Source organism: Henckelia pumila, chromosome 2 (genome assembly GCF_033568475.1).
Source record: "Henckelia pumila isolate YLH828 chromosome 2, ASM3356847v2, whole genome shotgun sequence".
Classification (NCBI taxonomy): Eukaryota; Viridiplantae; Streptophyta; class Magnoliopsida; order Lamiales; family Gesneriaceae; genus Henckelia; species Henckelia pumila.
The window spans coordinates 96,429,745-96,451,677 of record NC_133121.1 but is presented as its reverse complement, the minus strand read 5'-3'; the positions used below and the strand labels follow the sequence as shown (position 1 = coordinate 96,451,677).

General features: G+C 35.0%; 3 protein-coding genes across 8 annotated transcripts; 1 reads left to right on the top strand and 2 right to left on the bottom strand.

The window, feature by feature from the left end:
* Window positions 1–713: 713 nt before the first annotated feature.
* LOC140881593 (uncharacterized) lies at window positions 714–6,478 on the bottom strand. Of its 2 annotated transcripts, none has more exons than XM_073287023.1 (11): window positions 6,058–6,478; window positions 5,732–5,910; window positions 5,421–5,643; window positions 5,188–5,329; window positions 4,906–5,106; window positions 4,692–4,823; window positions 4,331–4,459; window positions 2,746–3,155; window positions 2,257–2,473; window positions 1,824–2,014; window positions 714–1,570 (listed from the first exon to the last, which is right to left on the bottom strand). In XM_073287023.1, the coding sequence occupies exons 1-11, from the start codon at window positions 6,417–6,419 to the stop codon at window positions 1,393–1,395; spliced, it is 2,364 nt and encodes a 787-aa protein (XP_073143124.1). In that variant the 5' UTR covers window positions 6,420–6,478; the 3' UTR covers window positions 714–1,392. The 2 variants fall into 2 exon arrangements, with proteins under 2 accessions (XP_073143124.1, XP_073143125.1); XM_073287024.1 differs by having other exon boundaries at window positions 5,188–5,317.
* A 1,091-nt stretch (window positions 6,479–7,569) lies between these two features.
* On the top strand, window positions 7,570–12,626 carry LOC140880212 (RNA pseudouridine synthase 6, chloroplastic). Of its 5 annotated transcripts, none has more exons than XM_073284465.1 (10): window positions 7,570–7,882; window positions 8,335–8,463; window positions 8,588–8,842; window positions 8,942–9,023; window positions 9,564–9,679; window positions 9,760–9,814; window positions 10,105–10,216; window positions 10,294–10,463; window positions 10,969–11,237; window positions 12,488–12,626. In XM_073284465.1, the coding sequence occupies exons 1-10, from the start codon at window positions 7,620–7,622 to the stop codon at window positions 12,489–12,491; spliced, it is 1,455 nt and encodes a 484-aa protein (XP_073140566.1). In that variant the 5' UTR covers window positions 7,570–7,619; the 3' UTR covers window positions 12,492–12,626. The 5 variants fall into 5 exon arrangements, with proteins under 5 accessions (XP_073140566.1, XP_073140564.1, XP_073140562.1 ...); XM_073284463.1 differs by having other exon boundaries at window positions 10,969–11,251; XM_073284461.1 differs by lacking the exon at window positions 12,488–12,626 and adding an exon at window positions 11,411–11,917 and having other exon boundaries at window positions 8,389–8,463.
* LOC140880211 (beta-glucosidase 47) lies at window positions 12,129–17,332 on the bottom strand. Its single transcript, XM_073284459.1, has 12 exons — window positions 16,862–17,332; window positions 16,716–16,782; window positions 16,474–16,532; window positions 14,860–14,935; window positions 14,699–14,773; window positions 14,334–14,421; window positions 13,966–14,218; window positions 13,739–13,854; window positions 13,082–13,340; window positions 12,901–13,003; window positions 12,712–12,820; window positions 12,129–12,618 (listed from the first exon to the last, which is right to left on the bottom strand). The coding sequence occupies exons 1-12, from the start codon at window positions 17,015–17,017 to the stop codon at window positions 12,408–12,410; spliced, it is 1,572 nt and encodes a 523-aa protein (XP_073140560.1). The 5' UTR covers window positions 17,018–17,332; the 3' UTR covers window positions 12,129–12,407.
* Between the last annotated feature and the right edge of the window lie 4,601 nt (window positions 17,333–21,933).

The following is a 21,933-nucleotide window of genomic DNA, read 5'->3' as shown; positions in this document are numbered from 1 at the left end:
TTTTAATTAAAAAGAATAATATAATCTTATTTGGAAAAAAAAAAAAGCTAGAATCATATGATATATTCTAATTTACTAAACTGTATATTTTCTATTTAAAAGTGCATTATCCACAATTAAAATTAGATTTTTTTTGGGTTAAAAATAGATATTTTGATACATTAGTAACTCGACGATTGATCGTATATTAACATGCAATCTGCAACAAAAATACAAAATAGTGCCTTTGTTGAAACAAAATTAAACAAAAGTCACATTGCAATTTGCATGGTGCAATTTTCAAGCAAAACAAAGTATAATCCATGCTTTGTTTGGTATGATTTTCCCAGAAGTTACATCTTTATCTTACCTTAATCAATTTCATCTATCCCGCAGTATCACTTTCAGTTTTAATTCGATTTTGAACAATCATAATAAATGATCATAATTTTATTATGTTAATAATAATAATAATAACAACAACAACAACAACAATAACAATGTGTTATCAAACGGTAACATTTATTTATTTATTTTTAAAAAAAAATACAGTAACATTTATTTTGATCGAAACAAAAATTATTTCTCTCACGGACATTTTAATAAATAAATAAATAAATAAATAAAGGATAAAAAATAGGCCAAAATATTGACAAAATTGCAGCCTAGTTCAGCAAAACAACTTTGCAATGGGATTGACCACAATGATCTGTAGATGACAGGTGAAACCATTATTTAGATATGCACTTAAATCAAGATATTCTTGTTTTGTTTCTTTGTTTTCAGAGAAAGCTGGATTAATTCCACAAATACGAGTAATACATGTAAAAGAAGGATAGTGATGTAAAAACATTTACATCATCCATATGAACCCAGAAAAACCATAACAAATTACAACGGTGAGACTCATATCAAAGTCCAGACACAAATGACCACATAGGAAGAGAGACAGAGGGCGAACGACAGAAGAATATCCGGAAAGGAGATGGTAATTGGTAACTGGGCATGATCAAAATACCGAACTCATAGACTCATGACCTTGAAGCAAGGGAAGAGTTGTGGGTACCTTGACTTGGTTTCTCATAGCTCTTGGCTTTGTTAGTATCTTGCCCGGCTATCACTAAACCATTCATGGCCTTGACAGGTTACGGTACTTCTGTTTGTTGACAGTGGGGCGGTTTCATATGAAAAAGGAACAAACCTTCTAGTATGCACCCCATCAAACTAAACCAGTCACCAAACAGCTATGATCACCATCAGCATCAAGAAGGAAAGCCACATGCCCACATGCCATACTCCTTCGGGGACAAACTTCGAGACAAAATTGCAAGAAAGATGCAGAATCCATACTCGGGTTGAGATGAAACAGTTCAGTGGCTACTGATGAACAGATTTGATTTCCCGAGATCATGACTAAGAATCAACCATCTTGATCAGGAAAGCAGTCTCCATCGCTGCTTCCTTGGAATACAAATATCTGTTTTCCTCAACAATGTCTGCTGTCAAATTAAGGAGCATAGGGTGTCTGGGATCGTATACAGAATACTCCCGCACACGTGCCACCCATTTTGCCGCTTCCCACACTCCAAACCTTATGATTAGAGTGTCAGCAAATGGTGAGAGGAAAGTACATATGTTAGCCACGTAGATTAACAGCAGCAAAATATTTCAAACCACAGTTAATAATGGTCAACTCACAATAAAAATTCCTACTTTAGCAGTTTCAAGATTCTTATCCTCCATAAGTTTTTCCATCAGCTTGCACTAAAGGTTTTTTTCATTTCACCGATACAAGAGAACTTCAAAACTGGAATTAAAAACAATAACAAAAAGATGGAAATTACCTTGTATTAAAAGATGATGTCACCAGGACAGCAGGGTATAATGTGTCTTTGCGGATATTATCATAGGGTGAAAATTCACGTATAGCCCGAAAATCTTCGATATCTCCAGGGTATCCAAACTCTTCATAATCAACAGGTGTCAACGGTAACGCAGGATACGTAAGAGTATTAGTTGGATCCAAAAATGGGACCTAACCATTAAGGAAGTGGTTAAAATTCATCAAGATTTCAGTAAAATATTATGGAAAAAAAAAGGAGACTTAAGAAACAGGATCATAGGTGATGTGCCAACCCTTACTGAGCATATTTCGATTAAAAATTGTTTTCTGAATTAATTATACAGCATCTTGTCATTGTTGTCATGTTCGAAAGTATCAAGTACCTGTATTTTAAATCAAATAAAATGAGAAACATATTTTAGAGCTGAGTGCACCTTTAAAATAGCAGCTCGGAATAAATCCGGACAAAAGTTCAAAGCTGAAGCAACCAACAATCCTCCAGCACTGTATCCCCAACCTGCAAGTTTGGTTTCTTCAACAATCTCCCTTTCAATCAGAAACTTGGCACAAGATATGTAATCCTTAATAGAATTGAGTTTCTTAGTTCGTCTACCATCATCATGCCATTTTCTACCCCCACCACCTCCACCTCTGGAAACGAAAATCAACAGCAGAGTCAATAGAAAGCATTTTAAATGTTTCCAAAAGAACAATTGCATTTTTGTTTTTAAACGGCCATATGTGCAAGCAATCAATTTTTAAGAATGAGTAGTCCTACAACTAGAGTACTAGACTGATAACAACACAAAAGGTACTCCTTACAAGTAAAATGGATCACAAAATTCCATGCAAAACGAAACTTAGACTACTAAAAGATAGAATTTCATAGGCTAAAAAAATATTCACAGATAAGCCTCACTAACCTAACATCTGCATATGCAATAACCCAACCACGATCAAGAAGGCTTTTTAACTCATTCCGCCAACGTTTGTCAAGTAACTCCCCATAAGCTCCATGCCCATGAAGTAATCCGGGATTTTGGCCATTTTTCTTTTTATGGCGTGAATATAGTATGGTCAAAGGAACAGAAATTCCGTCGTGCGAAGAAACTTCATGTTCTTCACAAGCGTAATAATCAGATAGATCATTCCATGGATGGACATCACCATCATCACCGTTGGAGAAGTTTTTGGAGATTGATGACTTCTGACTTTTGCTAACGACAGATGTTGATCCATATAACATTCGCGTTCTTTCATGAAGCAAGTTTTGTTGCTGGACGATGGTCCATTTTCCATTGCATAAATCATAATCAACTACAGCATCGGGCATCTGGACAAAATAGATGAAAATCATTGCTAAGGATAAAAAATAGAGGATTCGAGCAGTGTCCAGAGGGAAAAGGAAAAAAAGAAAAGAATAACAAAAGAAGATACATTATGTGGCCTAATGCAAGGGCGTAATGACACACTTGAAGACTTGGCACCAGCAATAGAGGATCAAAGACTCCATTGACCAAGAAGAGACAATAGTTGTAATCAGGAACACCAATTTGTTGCCATTGAATTTCCAAATGAAGTGTATAATTCATCTAACTCAAAAGTATAGCTACATGGTTATTGGATCCACAGCAAGTTGGGCTACCATTCTTTCTTATTAATATTATTCTTGATAATTAGCAAACCACCCTAAATGTTAGGGCAAGATCATTACTGCAAACTTAAGGTCCATGACATCCCATCCATGGCTGACATTTCTTCATCAACAAACATATTTATCAGATTAAGGGGATCACCAATCTAGTTTTTGGAGACCTACATAAATATGATTTTGTAAATATCCTAAATTACAAGTAATAATGCATGATTCCTGTCTGATTATTAAAAAAAGGAACACAATTGAACGAGTTTCTAAGGACTAGAGACTATAAACCCCCTCACACTTTTCCCACAGACGCAACAAATTTATTGTCGAAAGCTTTAGATTGAAATCTTTTTGACAGCATAAAAAACCAAATTGTTTGACTATTTGAAGAATATGAGGAGCGAGAAAAAATCCTAGTAGCCTTACAACAGATGAGAGGAAAAATTAGACAAGTAGAATAATGCAAGCGAGAATATCGACAGCTTCGGCTAGTATCATGTTCTTTTATTTATGATGCATTACAGCTGAATTTCTCTAGATTATATTATATTGCATAAAGTTGTCACTACTTAATGGAGAAGCTGAGATGACCACAGGTAATGAAATTCATTTCATTTTGGAAGCCAACACCAATTTTGTCACTAGATCACTGAACAAATACACTAAACCTACAAATAAGTACCATTTACAAATTACTTTGAAACTAGCTTAATGGTACTCGTTAAATACATTATCAAGGTAAAATATTTGTCAGCTCGGTTGCTAACTTCCACTATGAAGAAGTAAAGGAAAAACTTTTGCAGGATTGCTTCAAATGAAGAATATAGCATGAAAGTACCGCATTATGTGAATTTTTCACATACCACTGGTGATGTAATTGTGAAGCGCATGGTCGAAGAAAAATAGTCATAGTTAGGCCCAGGTAATATTTGGGATACATGATCTGGAAGAGGCAGGTACCGTGGATGGAATTCTTCAAGTTGAGATCCCAACTGATTAATCAATAAACAAAACATAAGACAAGTTGACAGCGATAAACACAACACCAATGCCAGTATCATCAGTGACCACCAAATACATAATAAAAAAGCATAAAAACCATAATTGTTTAAAGAGATTCAGTGAGTTTTTAAAAGTGTGAAATGCATAATAGGAACATATGAGCAGATAATACTCAAATCAGCTTGGACCCAGAAATATAGCATATTGAAGACATTATATTACCTTGGGACTCGACAGAGGTAAAGAAATTGAACATAGTCCATATTTTCTTTTGTCTCTTATAATAAGCACCAAATGTGAGTGACAGAAATCAACATCTTCAATTATCAGTTCTTGTTCATTGGCAAAAACATTCTGCAAGAAATCATGGAAGATGAACAAAGCTCATGATTGTGAAAACCTCAAGGTCTGGTCATAAATAAAGAAGTATGCTCACTTCCCACTTCTTTGGGTGTCGGGGGGAATCCACTGTACTCTGTAGAAGATAATGGTGATCGATCTGCTGACCCTGGTTATCAACATTTGTAAAGAGATACAGATATCCTTGATGATGCTCGATGATGCAGCGGGCATTCATACTACACTCCCACACAAGTGTCATTCCAGATAAAGGTTCTGCTGCATTTATTAGAAAGACCTAATAATGGATCACAAATAGAAAAAAAACAATTTCAACTCCAAACACTTGAAAAGGCTGCCAAATGTTCTCAAAAACTACCTTAGATGAAGTGGTTGAGAATTTGTATACAGTCAAAAACTGGAAGTCTTTGGTATGTCTGATGTTCAAATAAACATTTTTTGAAGATTCCTCCAGTAGCAGTACATCCTCATCATTTGAGCCAACCATGCTACAATAAATTCTTTTTTAAAAAAAAGCATCAATTTAACTTGGGTATTGTGACACAATCAGAGGCAAAGAAGGGGAAAAAAAGTGTACCCAGCAGAACAAACCTAAAGGGTCTTTTATTTTCATCTGTCACTACATAAAGTAAAGCTTGGCTATCCTTTGCCCAAGCTACATTACATACACGGTCAGCTTGGGGCCTTCTACAAAGTAACCCCAGATTCAAATCCCTGACAGATAATTTGAAATAATCATTGTCCTTGTCATACATAGTGTATGCAAGATACCGGTGATCAGGTGACAATTCCGAAAGTTCTTCATAGGCATATCCTGTTTATTTACTCAAAGAACAGCGCATCATTAAAAGTAGAGAAGGTGGCTCCATCATAATAAAAGGGTGTGAGAAAAATTTCAATACCTCCAAACCTTTCAGCTTCCTGATTGTAATCAAGCAACTTCTGCTCAATTTTTTGACCGGAAGTGAAATCAAATCCAGCTGATGGAGATTTATAAGAAATAAACTCTTCATTTAAGCTAGCCAGCCTACGACACAACACCATGTATTGCTTCCCTTCTTCTACTCGCCTATAGTACAACCTGCCAAAGCATTGTCCACTTCTCATGTCTAAAACCCTGACCTTTTATTGACAGCCGGTAGATAATTTACAACGAGCACTAAATACATATAATCTAAATCGACTAAACACCAGTCAATCCATAATCGAAACAGAAAAATCCAATTACCAGGGACCCCATCGGATTGGAGGGGTGGATAGGTACGGCGCAAGGCGATAGGACATCTCCGATTGGAGCTTAGACTGGAGGCGATCGGTGTCGGACATGACAGCCTCGATATACTTTTCCTCCTGCTCCATGCACACGTCCATGTGCCGCATTGCCACACGGTCGTGCAGCTGCGACATCCAGCTGTAGGGATCTTCCCATGACTCCCCGTGTAGACAGAATGTTGCCGGCTTCTTCGGTGGTTTAGGCGGCGACGGCGGAGACGGAGGCGTTTGGACTTTCTGAGGCTTGTAGTTGGCGCGCTGCACGAGGCAAGGACGTGGAAAGCGGCAGCGGCGGAGAGGCCGGAGCAGGTGACGCATGGGGGATGATATGGATTACTGTTGGGGGTTTTGCGAAGGTTTTACTGATGGGGGCTCAAGTCTCAACTATATGATATACAAATAATGACACGAAAATACAATACATGTATAACACACAAAAATTAAACTCCAAAGACATAGGTTTGCATAAAATTACTTTTTAGAAATTATATTGGATAATGGGAAATGAAAGTCTAGAAGAATTTTTCCACCTTGCCCATTGTTCTTTGTATCTTATGTCAATAATAGAATCATGTTCTTTTTTAAAAAAAAAAAAAAATCAAAGATCTTTGGATTATTTTGGAGAAAATTTTAAAATGATCGACAATATTGTTTTTTTAAATGAAAATAATATGAAATAATTGTACCTTTCAATATGGTCTTGCTCATTTGAGAAGAATATTACATTGTTACTACATATTTTTTATGTGGCCGAAATCTTGAGTAGAGTCATGCAATTTTGTTTTTTCTTTTGCTATTTTTTTTTCTTTTGCTATTTTTTTTTCTTAGTATATGATTTTATTTTCTTGTTCCTTTAGGTAGTATGAGTATATATGAAAAGGAAATGTATACACACTTGTAATATGATTGTCAATATTTAATTTTTTTAAACTACTGTAATCTATATTTGTTTTGGCTAACTAATGTATTATATATGGTACAATCTAATCATTTTTTCCCATTGTTATTCAATAAATTTTTGGGACAGCCTTAGGCCCCGTTTGATATCAAAATTAAGATAAAAAATTATTTTTTTAGTTTATAAAATGTTTGGATGATCATTTAAGTGTTTAAAAAAAATATTTTTTAAAGTCAAATTTAGAGTTTTTTTAAAAACAAAAAATTAGAACATAAAAAATATTCTTTAAAAAAAAAAAGTTTATGAAATTCAAAAGAGTTGGATAAAACTTACCCGTACAGTTAAGAGCCCGTTTGAATTTTGTAGAGATTTTTTAAAATAAGTACTTTTAAAAGCTACAATTTTTTGCTTTTGAAAAATCTCTAATTTTGACTTTAAAAAGTACTTATTTAAGCAATTTTTTAATCAACCAAACACCTTATTAACTGAAAAGCAATTAAAAAAATAATTTTTTTGGCACGAGTTTTTAAACCAAACGGGCCTAAATATAACTTTAACCAAACAAACGATTTCATCTGTATATAGCAGGCGACATTGCCTGACGGTGAAGTACGCCGATAATGGTAATTGGCGCCGGCGTCAGCGCCGCTGTCTCTTCAGTGTTCACATGTAATATTTTATCCTCCGTTACATCGGCGTCGTATCGCGTGGCGAGATTCATCACACCTATCGACCTAGCGCTCACGCTAACAACCTGCCCCTCCTGTTTCAAGAAGGCTCGATATCACCAGAAGTTCAATGCTGGAATAAGAAGCCTGAGTTGTGCATCCACCACGTTTTCAGATGAAAGTTCTACTTCTTCAGTTTCAATCTCCGACGATAGGTAATTGACCGTTGCCTGTTCCACTAAACGGTACTTCACTACTTTTTTAAAAAAAAATAAAAATAAAAAAAGCTTCCCTGTTGCTGATAGAACGAGAATGTATATTTGATGTTATGACACGCCTCTGTGGTATTTGGATTGAGTCGATGTGATGAGTTCAGGAATAAGATGATGTGCTAACACTTGGTTTTCTTTTAAGTGAACTAGTTATCTAGTGTATATGACTTTAGGCTTCTCCAGCTCAACCATTTTACAGAACGATAGAGGAAACAGATTCTTAATTGTGTCTGCATGCTTGGTGTTGTTCCAAAAAGCGATCTTTCCTAGGCTTCATAAGTTGGGAAAAGGATTTCCAAGTTTTTGGATGCTCCTGTTGCTCTCATAATTATTTTAATGATTGGCATTATCATTGTTATTGTTGTAAGTTTCCGCTTTTCCCTCTCATTTTTCAGCTACCCTACTTATACCCGTCTTTTCCCCTGCCCCTCCCACAATGGGCCACCAAGGGTGGAACATTTGGTTGTTTTAGATGAAGGACCTGTTCGAGAATATATTAGCAAGGCTTTGAATCTTCCACCGATGTGAGTATTATCGTTTATTAGCCATTATCGTTAAATTCGGTTTGCACATGCGATAATGCTATTCCAATTGTAAGTAGTACATGTGTTAGGTCGAAATTTGAGGCTTCTATTTTATCTCTTGAAGGTTTGTTTCAGACCTCATTCTTTTTGGAGCTGTGCATTATGCTCTTGTGTGCCCGAACCCACCTCCAAGCGCCACATTTGAGCAAATAAAACTTTATAGGGAATTTACAGATCTAGTTGTTCTAGGAAAAAGACGATCTATTAAAGGGAAAACAATACGAGAAGCGCAAAAAACGCATCGGATAACTCGCAGCGACGAGTTTCTTGAAATCGGTACTTACTTAAGAGTACACGTACATCCAAAGCGCTTTCCTAGGTACAATTGGGTAATCATATGCCTATTCCTTAACATTTATACTTTGTAGTTATAATACACAGAGAAGTAAGGTGATTATGCTATACCTGATGTTGTCAGGTGTTATGACATTGATTGGAGATCTCGAGTTATTGCTGTGAGTGAATGTTATGTTGTTCTGGACAAACCTGCGGGTATATCGGTATGTGATCAGTCTTTCTCATTGATGACATTCTTGCCATGCACGAATAATGGAGAGCTTGTTTGAAACCATTCAAAGTTCTGTATTCTCATTCCATGATTGCTCACTATTGTATTTCTATGAGTTTTCCGCATTTCTCTCTGATAGATGATAATTTTCAGGGTTATTAACTTATTATGTCAACGACTGGATTGCATGTGTTAATCTCTCAATTTGACGTGTTGCCTTATGCTTGCTCAGTTTATGGCTTTCTTATTTTTTTACCTGTTTTCTAGACATTTTTATACATGTGCTTTATTAGTGTAGTTTGAAAGTTGAATTGTGCTTCATTTTATTGCTGGGGTATGATGGAAGAAACTTTTTAAAATACCGCAGATGTCTGGCCCATCAAGCTTATTTTTATGTTTTTTGTGAACAAGCATAAATTTTATTATGGACTTTTCTTGATTTAGCGTGTGATGATCAATTGGAATTTCCTTAGATTGCAATGTTTAAAAGATACTAAATATCTTTCTCATCTCACCCGTTTAATTTGATCAGGTCGGAGGAACCACGGATAACATTGAAGAGAGTTGTGTGACATTTGCTACTCGTGCCTTAGGATTAGAGTCTCCGTTGATCACTACCCACCAGATTGATAATTGCACCGAGGGCTGGTATGTTAAGATTGAAAATTCCATTTCTTTCAAACAGCAATGCAGTTAAAGATTGGTGATCCTTCATTCTTCATATGCAGTGTAGTGTTAGCAAGAACAAAAGAGTTCTGCTCAGTTTTCCATGCTAAAATAAGGGTTAGTTATACTTCTCTAGTTTGATTCACTGTCATAGTTTTAAAAATGCTCATTTTTAAAGCTTGTTTCCTTGCAAACGTGATATAGGAATTTTTAGCTAGTTCTTTTCTCCCTTGCTTACAGCGTTTTGTTGTTCTTTTGCTTTATAAGTTCCAAAATTGGTAGCCTTCTATCCTCATCTCCGTGTAACTTATGTGCACCAAATCTTACCGGAACACCAAAAACTAGAGAATAGACCATAACAATCTCAAAAGGATAGGAGTAATAAAAACCATATTTATGGTCCTCAGGAAAAAAAGGTTAACAAGCTTTATCTTGCACTTGCTGCTGCTCCTGTGCCCATTGGAATTATAACTCACTACATGCGGCCAGCTAATACTGCTCCTCGACTTATTTCTGGAGGTGAGCAATCCATTGTCTTCCAAATCATTTGAATCTGTGTAGAAATCAGACACAATGTGAAATTGTTACATGTGCAGATTTCATCGATGGCTGGCACTTGTGCCAACTCGAGGTCTTAGAATGCAGGAAAGTTCCCTGGCCTAATAGTACAATTGAAGAGAGTGATGGCATTGAGGATCGTGGATGGCCTGTTAAAAATTTTGCATATGAATGTAAAATCAACCTTCTGACAGGTCGCACACATCAGGTACTGGTTATGAATTCTTTGGGGGAAGGAGCAGAATTTAGGATTAATTTGTTCTTCTATCATGCACTGTAATTATTTCCGTTTCTCTTTTTTGTGCATTTGAAAAAAGATATTGGTTATCTTTGTAAAATACTATTGTTGGACCATCTCCAATGAATTCAAACTATGGAGAGACAACTTTAGCATACTGTTCAGCTTTTTCCTGCGAGTTTGAGCTTTCGGGAAAACTAATCATGCACAATTGTTTGACAATTATTTTCACATGCTTAGCCTTTCTGAGGACGACAATATTTTGAGTCTCATCTTTCTTCAATAAATGTATGAAGAATTATTCAATTCATTTGCAATTCATTTGCCGCTTATTTTTTGTTACAATAGGCTTCAATTCCCTAGAAGTAAAATAAATATATACATTAGACTAAACCAGCACCATCATACTCTCATGTTTCAACTACTAGCTCAATGGTTTTTATGTTTCTACTCTTACATGATGGCATGTCTGTAGATACGGGCACAATTAGCTGCTTGTGGTGCTCCTCTGGTGGGTGACTCAATGTATATGCCAGCCGCAATTTCAGAGGCGAACTGTCCTGAACTTAATCCTTTTGGCATGGACAAGATGGCATACAACACCGATGATGATAAAGCTCTGGCTGTTGACACATGGATTTCGCACCATGGAAAGGAACCTAACATTTCAATTGGTCTTCAAGCATGTCGGATATCATGGGATGGGGAAGAACACCACTATGAGGCAGGATCGCCATGGTGGAGGTAGATATTTGCCAGTAAGAGCTAATTTAACAGTGCCTCTCTTTTCTTGCCAAAGTCAGTCCTTACAACTTACATCTAAATTTGTAGCAGCTGTACTCTAGGGCTATTTTCACATAGTTTTGAACTTATTGTATATAATAGCGGTCTTCAGTGAGAGCTTCTTTATCATTCAGATTCAAAGGAAGATGGGTTTGCCGTTTGTGGCAGGCTGCAGGCAGATCAATTTGCGGAACAGAAATCCCTTCTTGGCAATTTAATATGCTCACGTTTTAAAAATAGAGTCGAATAACATCTACCCTTTTCTTTTCTTTTTTTTTTCAAGGTAACATCTAACCTTTTCGATTACAAACAACAATTGATACTGTAATGGTCTCCCCTGATGATTACTTAAAGGCCTTCAAGGCTTCAACATTCTTTTCCTTTTCTGCGTAATTAGGGATGGGTTTCCTGTAAAATTGATACATGTTTTAATGACCCTGATCAAGGTATCATAGCAAAATTAGACAGCATTGGTTTATGTGGAGATACAACCCTGTAAACTATGCTAGAGAATCTCCGGTGTCGCAGATTAGACCTTTCAAAATATACATACAATTGAAGTTCAATCTGTTTTTACCTTGGAAATCGAAAGACTATATATATTATTCAAGGGCTCTAATAATATTGGCGCATATCTCGTATTCACTTTTGGTACATCATGGGAACTCACTGTTTTGATGATGGTGATTTAAATGCTACTGGAATTGAGAAAAAAATGATTTTTGTATTTTTAGATTTGAAATAGGATCGCTGCTACTGCTAACCATCACTAGGTTACTTTACAGTGAAGACGTTGTGGCATATAAATCTGTGGATGCTTAGTCAAGAATCATGATTGAGCTAATGCAGCTTAACCAGCCATAATACCAACATATTTAGGGAGAAGAAATGTAAACCACTTCAATGTTAACAACGAATTAGATATACATTAAAACAACCAATTAAATAGAAAATTCAAGAAAATGCCGAAATGAAGCTGGACAATGCTGGAAGGCACAGCAAAAGCACTAGATCTCCTGTGTTTCATTATGGGAAAATCATTATTCAGTTCCTGGAAGATTCTTCGGTGTTATTTGCTATTTTTTCTTCACAACAAAGCGCTGAACCTCTGCTTTAGTTCTGGAAACTTCACTATTCAGTTGTATGCCTATTCTTGGGCACTACTTGCATGTCTCTTATGATTGAAATAAACTCTTTGTACCAATCTGCAGATAATCTTGGACTCCTTTTAAGAGTGGCGAAATCAACATGGTGTAGTCCAAATCTTACAGTATATCCATCAAGCCACTCAAAGTTATCAAGCAATGACCAGGCAAAGTAGCCTCTTACGTCTGCTCCTTTCCTGTTCATAGCGTGATTCATGAGACAAATATTAACTACTAACCTAATGTTCATTTTTACATATACGACTGCTTTATTATATATTTGATAATACCTTATTGCATTTGCTAAGGATTCCAAATAAGTGCTCATGTATTCCACTCTCTTTGCATCATTGAACAAGTCAGTAATTGAAGAACTTGGTTTCTCCGCAATGCCAAGTCCTAGGAAGTAGCTGTCTATTTTCAGCAACACATATTTGGAACTTTGTCTGATATGTAAAGAAATATAGATCAACACGAACCGTTTTCAGTGATGAACATAGGTGTGTTATTATATCTATCTTTTATGAACGTCACGGTCTTCTCCATTCCTTGAGGATATACATATATCCAATCCACTGAAGTCTACACACGAATTAGAAGTTTCATCAGATTTATTGAAATAAGATGTCAAATTACATTAATGTAGATGATCTTACTCACTGGTTCGCCAATATAGACGCCATCTCTTATAGGGGTACGCAGTGCCAAACCCTCTGCTTGGGAAACCCCCGGTGCTCCTGATTTGCATTTGGAGTAAATGCAATCTTTACTGTAGAAACTGGTATATTGATTGATCCCAATAAAGTCCAGTCCTTGCCTCATTTTCTTAAGATCTTCCTTGGTAAATGCTGGGAGTAGAGATCCCAAAATATTATGCATCTCTTTCGGATATGCTCCATGTAATATAGGGTCTAAGAACCTGTGTTTGAATTAAAATTGATTGGTAAGAGCTGATAAGGGACAAAAATGTTTGTTTAAAGGTGTTGACAGAGGGTTTGAGAAAGAAAGTAGAATGCAGGACTAACTCTGGTATATCCAAACCGTATAGACGCATTCTATCCAATATTTGTCAATCTATCATCTATGACAAACTCCACTTCTAATTCACCCGAATTTTCCACCATTTCAATGCAAAATTGATATGTTAGATCCAATATTTGTTTACTTATGACAATTTATTCACTCTCCTAGGCCTTTTTAGTTCACTATTCATGGGAATGTTGGGAATAGGATAAGAGAAGAATGAAATAAGAATAGATGATACTAAGCAAACCTTTATCTAAGATAATCTCTTTTTGACTAGTAAGAAGTGCTTACCAGTTCAGAAAGAAAGATTGAGCTCGCTCAGCTGCTAACTTATCTTCTACAGAATTGCTGTAAGGCTCATACCAAATGGAATTCATGATGATCCCAATGCTACCTCCTTGTTCTTTCTAAACACAAATGTGTTCCAAGAAACAGATAATGTCAAATGCTTCCGCCGAGACACTTGAGTCACATTTTATCATTCAAAATACATGGTGGTAATTAATGTCTGTGAATACCTGGTATATATTACGATATATGTTGACTGCTGCCGCATGGGACAGAATCATATTATGTGCAGCGATTAGAGGCTCTACAATGGAGTTTCCTTTGGTGCAGTTGCCGAACGAACCAGAGCAGCGACATGGAGGGTAAATACCTGACCTATATCCTCGGATCGCCATGACATTAGGCTCATTAAAGGTGGCCCAATACTTCACTCTGCTGCCAAAGTATTTGAAGCATATATCTGCGTAATATTCGAAATCTTTCCTGCAAATGCGGAACTCTAGTTAGAGGTGGCATTCTTAGACTAGCAAGAGTATTAGATTTAAGATTCCATCATAAAAATCAGAGCTCAAGGGGGAAGTAATGGCCTATGGCATACCTTATTTTTGGGCTTAACCACGCGTCATATCTTTCTTCAAGTTCTTGGGGAACATCGTAATGCGTTAATGCAACAAATGGTTGAATCCCTGCAGGTGTTAAAATAGTGTCCATCAAGGACTTCTTTCTTTTCATTCTAAATTAAAACTTTTATTGAACAGGATATAGCACTTCGATATTTGGCATAGACGGTTATTTAGCACCAATGGTTAATTTAGAACATGAGAAAAGATATTCATAGATAGAGTCTCTGCTAGCTAATCCAAATATTGAGGCTTCTCCTATTTAAATAATGACAACATAGGTATCTAAATGGTTATAATTATGAAATCATGATATTCTCAAAAGAGTCACTGAAGTGATAACCTTTCGCAAGAAGAGCATCAATGACCTTGCTGTAGTGATCTATCCCTGCCATGTTCACTTCACCAAATTTCCCTTCTGAAATGAATAAACACAGAAAATAACAAAACCTCAGAACAAAGAGGAAAATAATTAAAGAAGACAAACAAAAAATTCTCACTTACTGGGAAGAATCCTTGCCCATGATATGGAAAATCGAAAGCCGTTCACGCCAAGATTCTCCATCAGATCAATGTCCTCCTGGTATTCAACATGAACAAAGCCATTTCAACTTTGGCTTTGTTCCCCTTGTTTTACTTTCAAGAAGATCTCGAATGGGAATCTCTTCGTTTCCGAATTGATTCGGCCACATCTTTGTTTAGGAGTACGCGAATTTAGTGAATGAGTTCACTTAACTATCCTAACAAGACCGTTTGGTGTAAAGGATAACACAGTAATTGATTAATCATTCTTACTTTGTCTAATGTTTGACTCAATTTTTTTCAAGGATTGATGTCATGCACCATTGTTTAGTTTAAGTATATTGATTTAAAATTCTTAGGTTATTTATCCATCATCATCTAATCCATGAACCAAACGGTGTTAAACATATGCCGATGATAAATTTACATGTTCATTATAGTTGAGACTTGAGCTCTTCTTCATTTTTTAGACCTTCTAAATTGATACAATAATTCATCCATTTGATCCTTCAATTTTGAGTTCTCAAGTTATAGAACAGGAATTGAGAAGAGATATTTGTTATCTAATCTCTGTGATTTTATTTTGCATGTACTTCTCCTTCCACATACATATTTTATCGGTATTTGGGAAGCATCTTACAAGATTCATGATATTCTTTCGATTCATGATGCAGTCGGCAGTTTATTTTCAGAAAACGGGTTTTTATTATTTTATTATTTTTTTGAAAATGTTGGAGCGGGGCTGTAAGTGTACATTAATTTCAAGCAAAAGAATAAATTATGTGGTCCATCCCTTGAGTGCGTCAAGTGACATCCATGGACTTTTGAGGTATATGAAAAAGAGTAATGCTATATGTACAACCAAATTTGTATAATAGTTTTTATACCACAAAAAATTCAATACTAAATTTATCCATCAATTTATATCGAATAAAGACGAAAAATATGTCATGATTCGAAAAAAATACCATTTCCAGAGTAGGGAAAATTGTTGAGAATGAATGAAAAGAAATTCGAAAAATCAGAAGGGGAGGTGAGGTCATATTGTCTCACCCCACCCCACGTAACATAGAAAAATCGAAATGAAAATGGGACCAGAATATTGTCTCCCCGCGTCATCGATCGACAGTACAAATGGCTCCAACGAAAACGATAATTTCATCACAGAAAATAATAATTATCATAATAAAGCAAAGTGATTAATTTTTTACTGATTAATTTCGTAGCTAGGACCCCATCTAAAAGTTATATTCTTGTTCCTTTTGACATGCAAATTACTTGGAAAAAATATGTGGGTTTATCAGCACTAGTTAGGTTCACCAAACTTTGACTATAAGAGCCTCTTAAATAATTGTTCTCACTGTACTGTGGAAATATCGAGGGAGGTGGACATGTGACATATTCTCTATTTTTATTTAATTTTTTATATATAATTTTTATGTTAATTTATGGGATTGTTTCAAGCTCAACAAAATATACATAATTTTGTCCAGTTTTCAAAACTTATCTTCAATTACATGCACACCATTTATTGGAAAATCCTGGTCCCTAGTAGCCTGCAAGTTAATCAGGCTTAAGCGCATATATATGCTTTACCTGATATAGATGGTAATGATCCACAGCAATGTCTCCATTACTTCCATCCAAGATGTTACCTGCACCGAAAAATTCAAACGAAGAAATTAGTTTTGTAACTCATCTCGCACCAAGGTTTCCAATAAAAAAAAAAAGATGATTCGGATCCCGAATTTAGTATGTAAAGAGTCCGACAAGGGGATTCAAAAATATCGACAGAAATATTGGATCATGATTAAACACGAAAATACACAAACTTTTACCAGCGCCGTGAGTAAAAGTATCCCAGTTGCTAAGACCTTTCCCATCTGCCAAGACAGCCCCTTCAAACTGAAAGGAAACAAACAAAAAAACAATAATAACAGTGGAACCAAGAAATTCAGCGTCGCCCTCAAAATAATTAATGCACCTGATATGAAGATGATGCGGTTCCGAAAAGGAAGCCATCAGGAAATGGAGAGGAAGACGAGCCTGCAGGTAATTCCAATGATACTGAAGTGGTAGTACAAGAAGAGCACATTGCGAGTATGATCAAGGTCCCGAGTAACGACAACGAAAGCTCCATATGTACACAGAAAAGGAGCTAGCTACGACGCTGGCCGCGGGTACGGAGACGGTGAAGGCAAATGGTCATGAGTTTGGAGGTTTATTATAAACTGCACGAAGAGGTAGTTAGTGAAAGGAAAGAATATTTTTATTTTTTTTTTGGGTACATGCAGTGCAGGTTGTTGATCCTTTGTTCTCCCACTGCCGAGTAATCCTTGTCGTCGAGCATAATAATGATTGCAAATATTGAAACTATGTTCACGCTTATGTGTGCTCAGAGCGGGTAATCTTACCCCCCTCTGTATTTGATGGCCAATTCCCACAATTTTCATGTGGGTTCCACACGAAAATCGCGTGTGGCCCAATCATGGTCATCCATTTTGCTCCTGCACCCCCTTTGCAGGGTCGAATAACCCGCTCAAAGCATACAGGAAACCATGATAAAGTTGTGGCGACGCTTATGTGCTCAGAGCATCCAAGAAATTCTGATAATATTGTTCTTGTGAAGTTGATAAATTGATTGCACGATAATGTTAGGGTTATAATTTCATTTATTTTAGTGATGTGGGAACCCATAACTGTTATTTTTCGGTGCGTACCAGGTAAAACTTCGGACTAACACATTATCTTGCAAACTAAGTTAGTCAGATTTACCACTAGGCAAGTCATGTGCGGCTAAGTGAGAATCCTAACTATAAAGACACCGCCTTAACTTTATTTATTTTAATGATGTGGAAACTCGCAACTGTTATCTTTCGGTGCGCACCGGGTAAAACTTTGGACTAACACCAATATCCTGCAAATTAAGTTAGTCAGGTTTACCACTAGGCAAGTCATGTGCGGCTAAGTGAGAATCCTAACTATAAAGACACTGTCTCAATGCAGATTTAATGGTTGAGATCTATCAATACATGAGAGAAAAACTATATTTCCAGTAGATCACACAAATATTGATAAATATTAACCCTTAAATATATCATTGAGATATTTTTTGATGACCAGATTACTCTAGCCATCGATCTTGAATGGTCAAATCAATCTAGCCATTCATAATTTTTGTGAAAAATAAAAACTTGGCGGGCTTCACCGTGTGGAGACTCATGACCAACATCACCGCACCTGTAAACTCTCGTCCTTTGGAGGGGTCGAATATTATATGGGCCGCTCTATATATGTGCTCTCAGGTAACACTCCCTTGTAGGCTGTAGCATATAATTAGATCTCAAGACTCGATTCAAACTCATTACGTGTACTTAGGGAGTGTTTGCAATAAATTATTGTAAAAGTGGTTAATTTATAGATTATAAAAAAGTTTAAAAAAAATCAAAAGTTGGTAGTGTTTGGAAACAAATGTAAAAATCTAAAAATCAAAGTTTGGTATTGTTTAAATAAGTGATTAAAATGATTTTAACAATGACCTTCTTATTAGAATCATTTTTAGAGAATCATAATCACCACATGACTAGCTTTTGGATTTCAATTAAGTTAAGCATAAGCTAACACATAATCTAGGTTTAATAAACACACAAAAATTCAAGTTAAGCATAAGCTAACACATAATCTAGGTTTAAGAAACACACAAAAATGATTTTTTTAAGCTAAAAACTAACAATCACTTTTTTTTAGTGATTGCAAATACTCCAGGATGGTTATCCGATCGAATTAATTTGGTATGATAATTGCCGCTCATATTTCTAAACTTGATAGATGATACATTTAATTTTTGAGCACTTTGTTTGATAAATAGAATTTTTATTGTGGAAATGATAAATAACTTCTTTACCCACCGCCAATTTGATTCCGATCGGGTTTAATTCGATATTCTACACAATTCGCTTGGTTCTATTACCCAACAACTGGGACCAGTTGAATACGGCCCGAAATCGTTCCAATCCGGTCTGGTGACATTTTTCTGTGCAAGTGTGATAGGTTAAGTAGCCACGATATCGTTTTTCGAATAAAAATTATTTCCATTTTCCTCATTCTCATATCAATAGACAAGTGTGTGTATTTTTCACACATAATTAAAAAGCGTTTGAGAAAGTAAATTTTAGAAAAAAAAAATTCATTTTATCCTCATTTAATGAAGATTTTAATATAATAAAATAATTGTACAAGTAGTTAATGATATTAATTAAATAGAAGTAAATTGGTTAAAGAATATGAGAGATAAAATTAAATACGAAAACTAAACTATATATTTGAGACGGATGAAAAAAAAAATGTAGGCTAAATGAATGTGACGAGTGGGACTGTGGGAGTAATGTGTAATGAGAAAAATATCCTAATTATGGACTGTGCGAGTTGGAGACCATCTGAACTAAGAAGGCATGCCAAATTTTTCCCATTTAGAACGACGACCGTTTTTTCAATACTTGAGATATTATGAGTCGATTCGCATGGTTCCAACCGCTTCTTTCTTGACAGGTCTAATGGAAAACTAGTCATTCGATTTATATCTATATTGAGAATAGTATTTTTAACATAAAAAGTGATATTTTCTCATGGATCGGGTCGAATAAAAGATTAATTTAACAAAATTGACTCGTGATAATCTCATTTGAATTTTTGTGCTTCCGTGATAGGTGTACGGTCCGGCGAGAATCAAAAGTTTTCCAAGCATTGAATTTTCATCTCGAGTGCAAACTTTCCAATAAAAATATCTCAATTAACCAATATATATTATTTATTTTCAAAATTAAAAATTTGGGAAAATTAGGAATTTTTTGGTGGTTAAACTTCTCTCCTAATAAAAAAAGATTTCTTTATTTGAAAACAAATGAGTCATGCTATGTGTATAATAATAGTTGTACAACAATTTTTATACCACAAAAAATTTAATACAAAATTCTATTTATCAAAATATCATGATAAATTTAGTATAAAATCTCATGATATAATTGATATAAATATCGATATTCAATATATTTGTTGTGTCTTTAGTAGTATTTGCAAGAAATTTGAAACCGAAACAATCCAAAAATCTTAATATTGATCGTAAATTGTGTAATCATCCCATATAAATACATCTATTCAAATGATGTGTTTAAACTTCAAACTATTTTATAGTTCAAAAAGTGTGAGTTTTATTTATTTCCTATATATAACATTCAAAAAGGGTTGACCCCGAAGGAGACCTCATTCCACATGAGTCAGAGGTCCATTGGCTCATTTGCCTATATATAACATTTGATATACTAATGGATGTTCGCACATTCAATTTACAAAGAGAAGCGATCGAATAAGATTCTGAGCCATCTAACAATTTTCAAAACCACACAAAATAATTAATAACCCTTCCAACGAAAAAAAAAAAAGAAAAGAAAGGGGAGAGAGATAGACCTGGCCACGGGTTGAACCCGTCGGGTCCGGGTTGGTATTTTACCAACCCTTAACCGGCCCGCCCATGGCCGGTTCGGGTCCGGGTTAGTGAACAGGCGGTTTTGGTCCGGGTTCGGGTCCGATTAACCGCCGGTTCCGGGTCCAGGTCAACCTTTGTTTTTTTTTAAAAAAAAAAACTTGGTACAATTGAACTTTTAAAAAGTCTATCAAATATTTCATTATCTCAATAAAAAAATCTATAAATTTATTCAATAAAATATATATTTATAAACTTTTAACATCTTATAATATTACATTTATTCAATAAAAAAAATATATGATATTTCAACTTTCGACATTTACTAGTCGCGTGCACAAGCGTTGCGTGTATGATTAAAATATGAATATTATTTATTTTATATATATAGCACTTTTTGGTTTCAAATCAATTTAAATTTTAAAATAAGATGAAGTCACAAAAATGGAGAAAATCATGGACAAATAAAATTTAAAATAGAGATAAAGATTTTATTCTTTTTTTAAGGGTATTTTAGATATTTCGTCTTTGAATTCACCAAATTAATTTTAATTCGGTTAGTGTGGTGCTCTTCTTTAATAATATAGTAAGTATAGTAAGATATTAAAAACTTTATCTACCTCAATAAAAAAATATATTATATTTATTAAATAAAATATATTAATTTCAACTTTTCACATTTTATATTAAAAATTAAATCCATCTCAATAAAAAATTTATTATATTTATTCAATAAAAATTATATTATATTTCAACTTTAAACGTCTTATATTAAAAACACTATCTATCTCAATAAAAAATTTATTATATTTCAACTTTAAACATCTTGTATAAAATATTTATTACATTTAATTATATTTAATCACATTCTATTAGTCAATGATCTTCTTACCTAGTGACAAGAACGATGCCCCAATACCACTTGGTCTTGGGATTTGACCCAACATGAGTGAGTATTGGATATATAATATTATATAATATTATTTATATAATTATTATATTATTTAAAAATAAGCCGACCTGCCAGGTTGGCCAGGGCCAACTCGCCGGGTCGGACCCGCCAGGTAAGCGGTTTTCAAAATGAAAAACAGTGACCGGACCGCCCAGTGGCCGGTCCGTCACGGTTCTGGGTCAAACCCGTTGACCACGGATCGGTTCCGGGTCGGGTTCGAAACGAGTTATTTGCACCAAATATCCTTGTGAAATATTGAAAATACACACTTATCCCATATGAAATCTTAATAGGCATCTTCAACCTTAACCTTTTATAAAATTAGCACACGTGCCCCTTCATATGAGTAATTATTGCGCATGCACCACTCATGCGACTGGACAAACATTTTGATTTTTTTTGCAACAATACCCTTGTGAAAAATATTAAAAATACATATTTGACCCCTTGATATTATAATTTTTTAAATCTATTCAACCCATAATACACAATTTTAGTAAGATCCAATTATAAAATATTTATCAAACATTTTTCATTTTATTAATTTTTATTTTAAATTTATTATTCTTAATTAATTTGTTTCTAAAAAAATATTATTATTTTATCTTGCTATCATTATTTTATT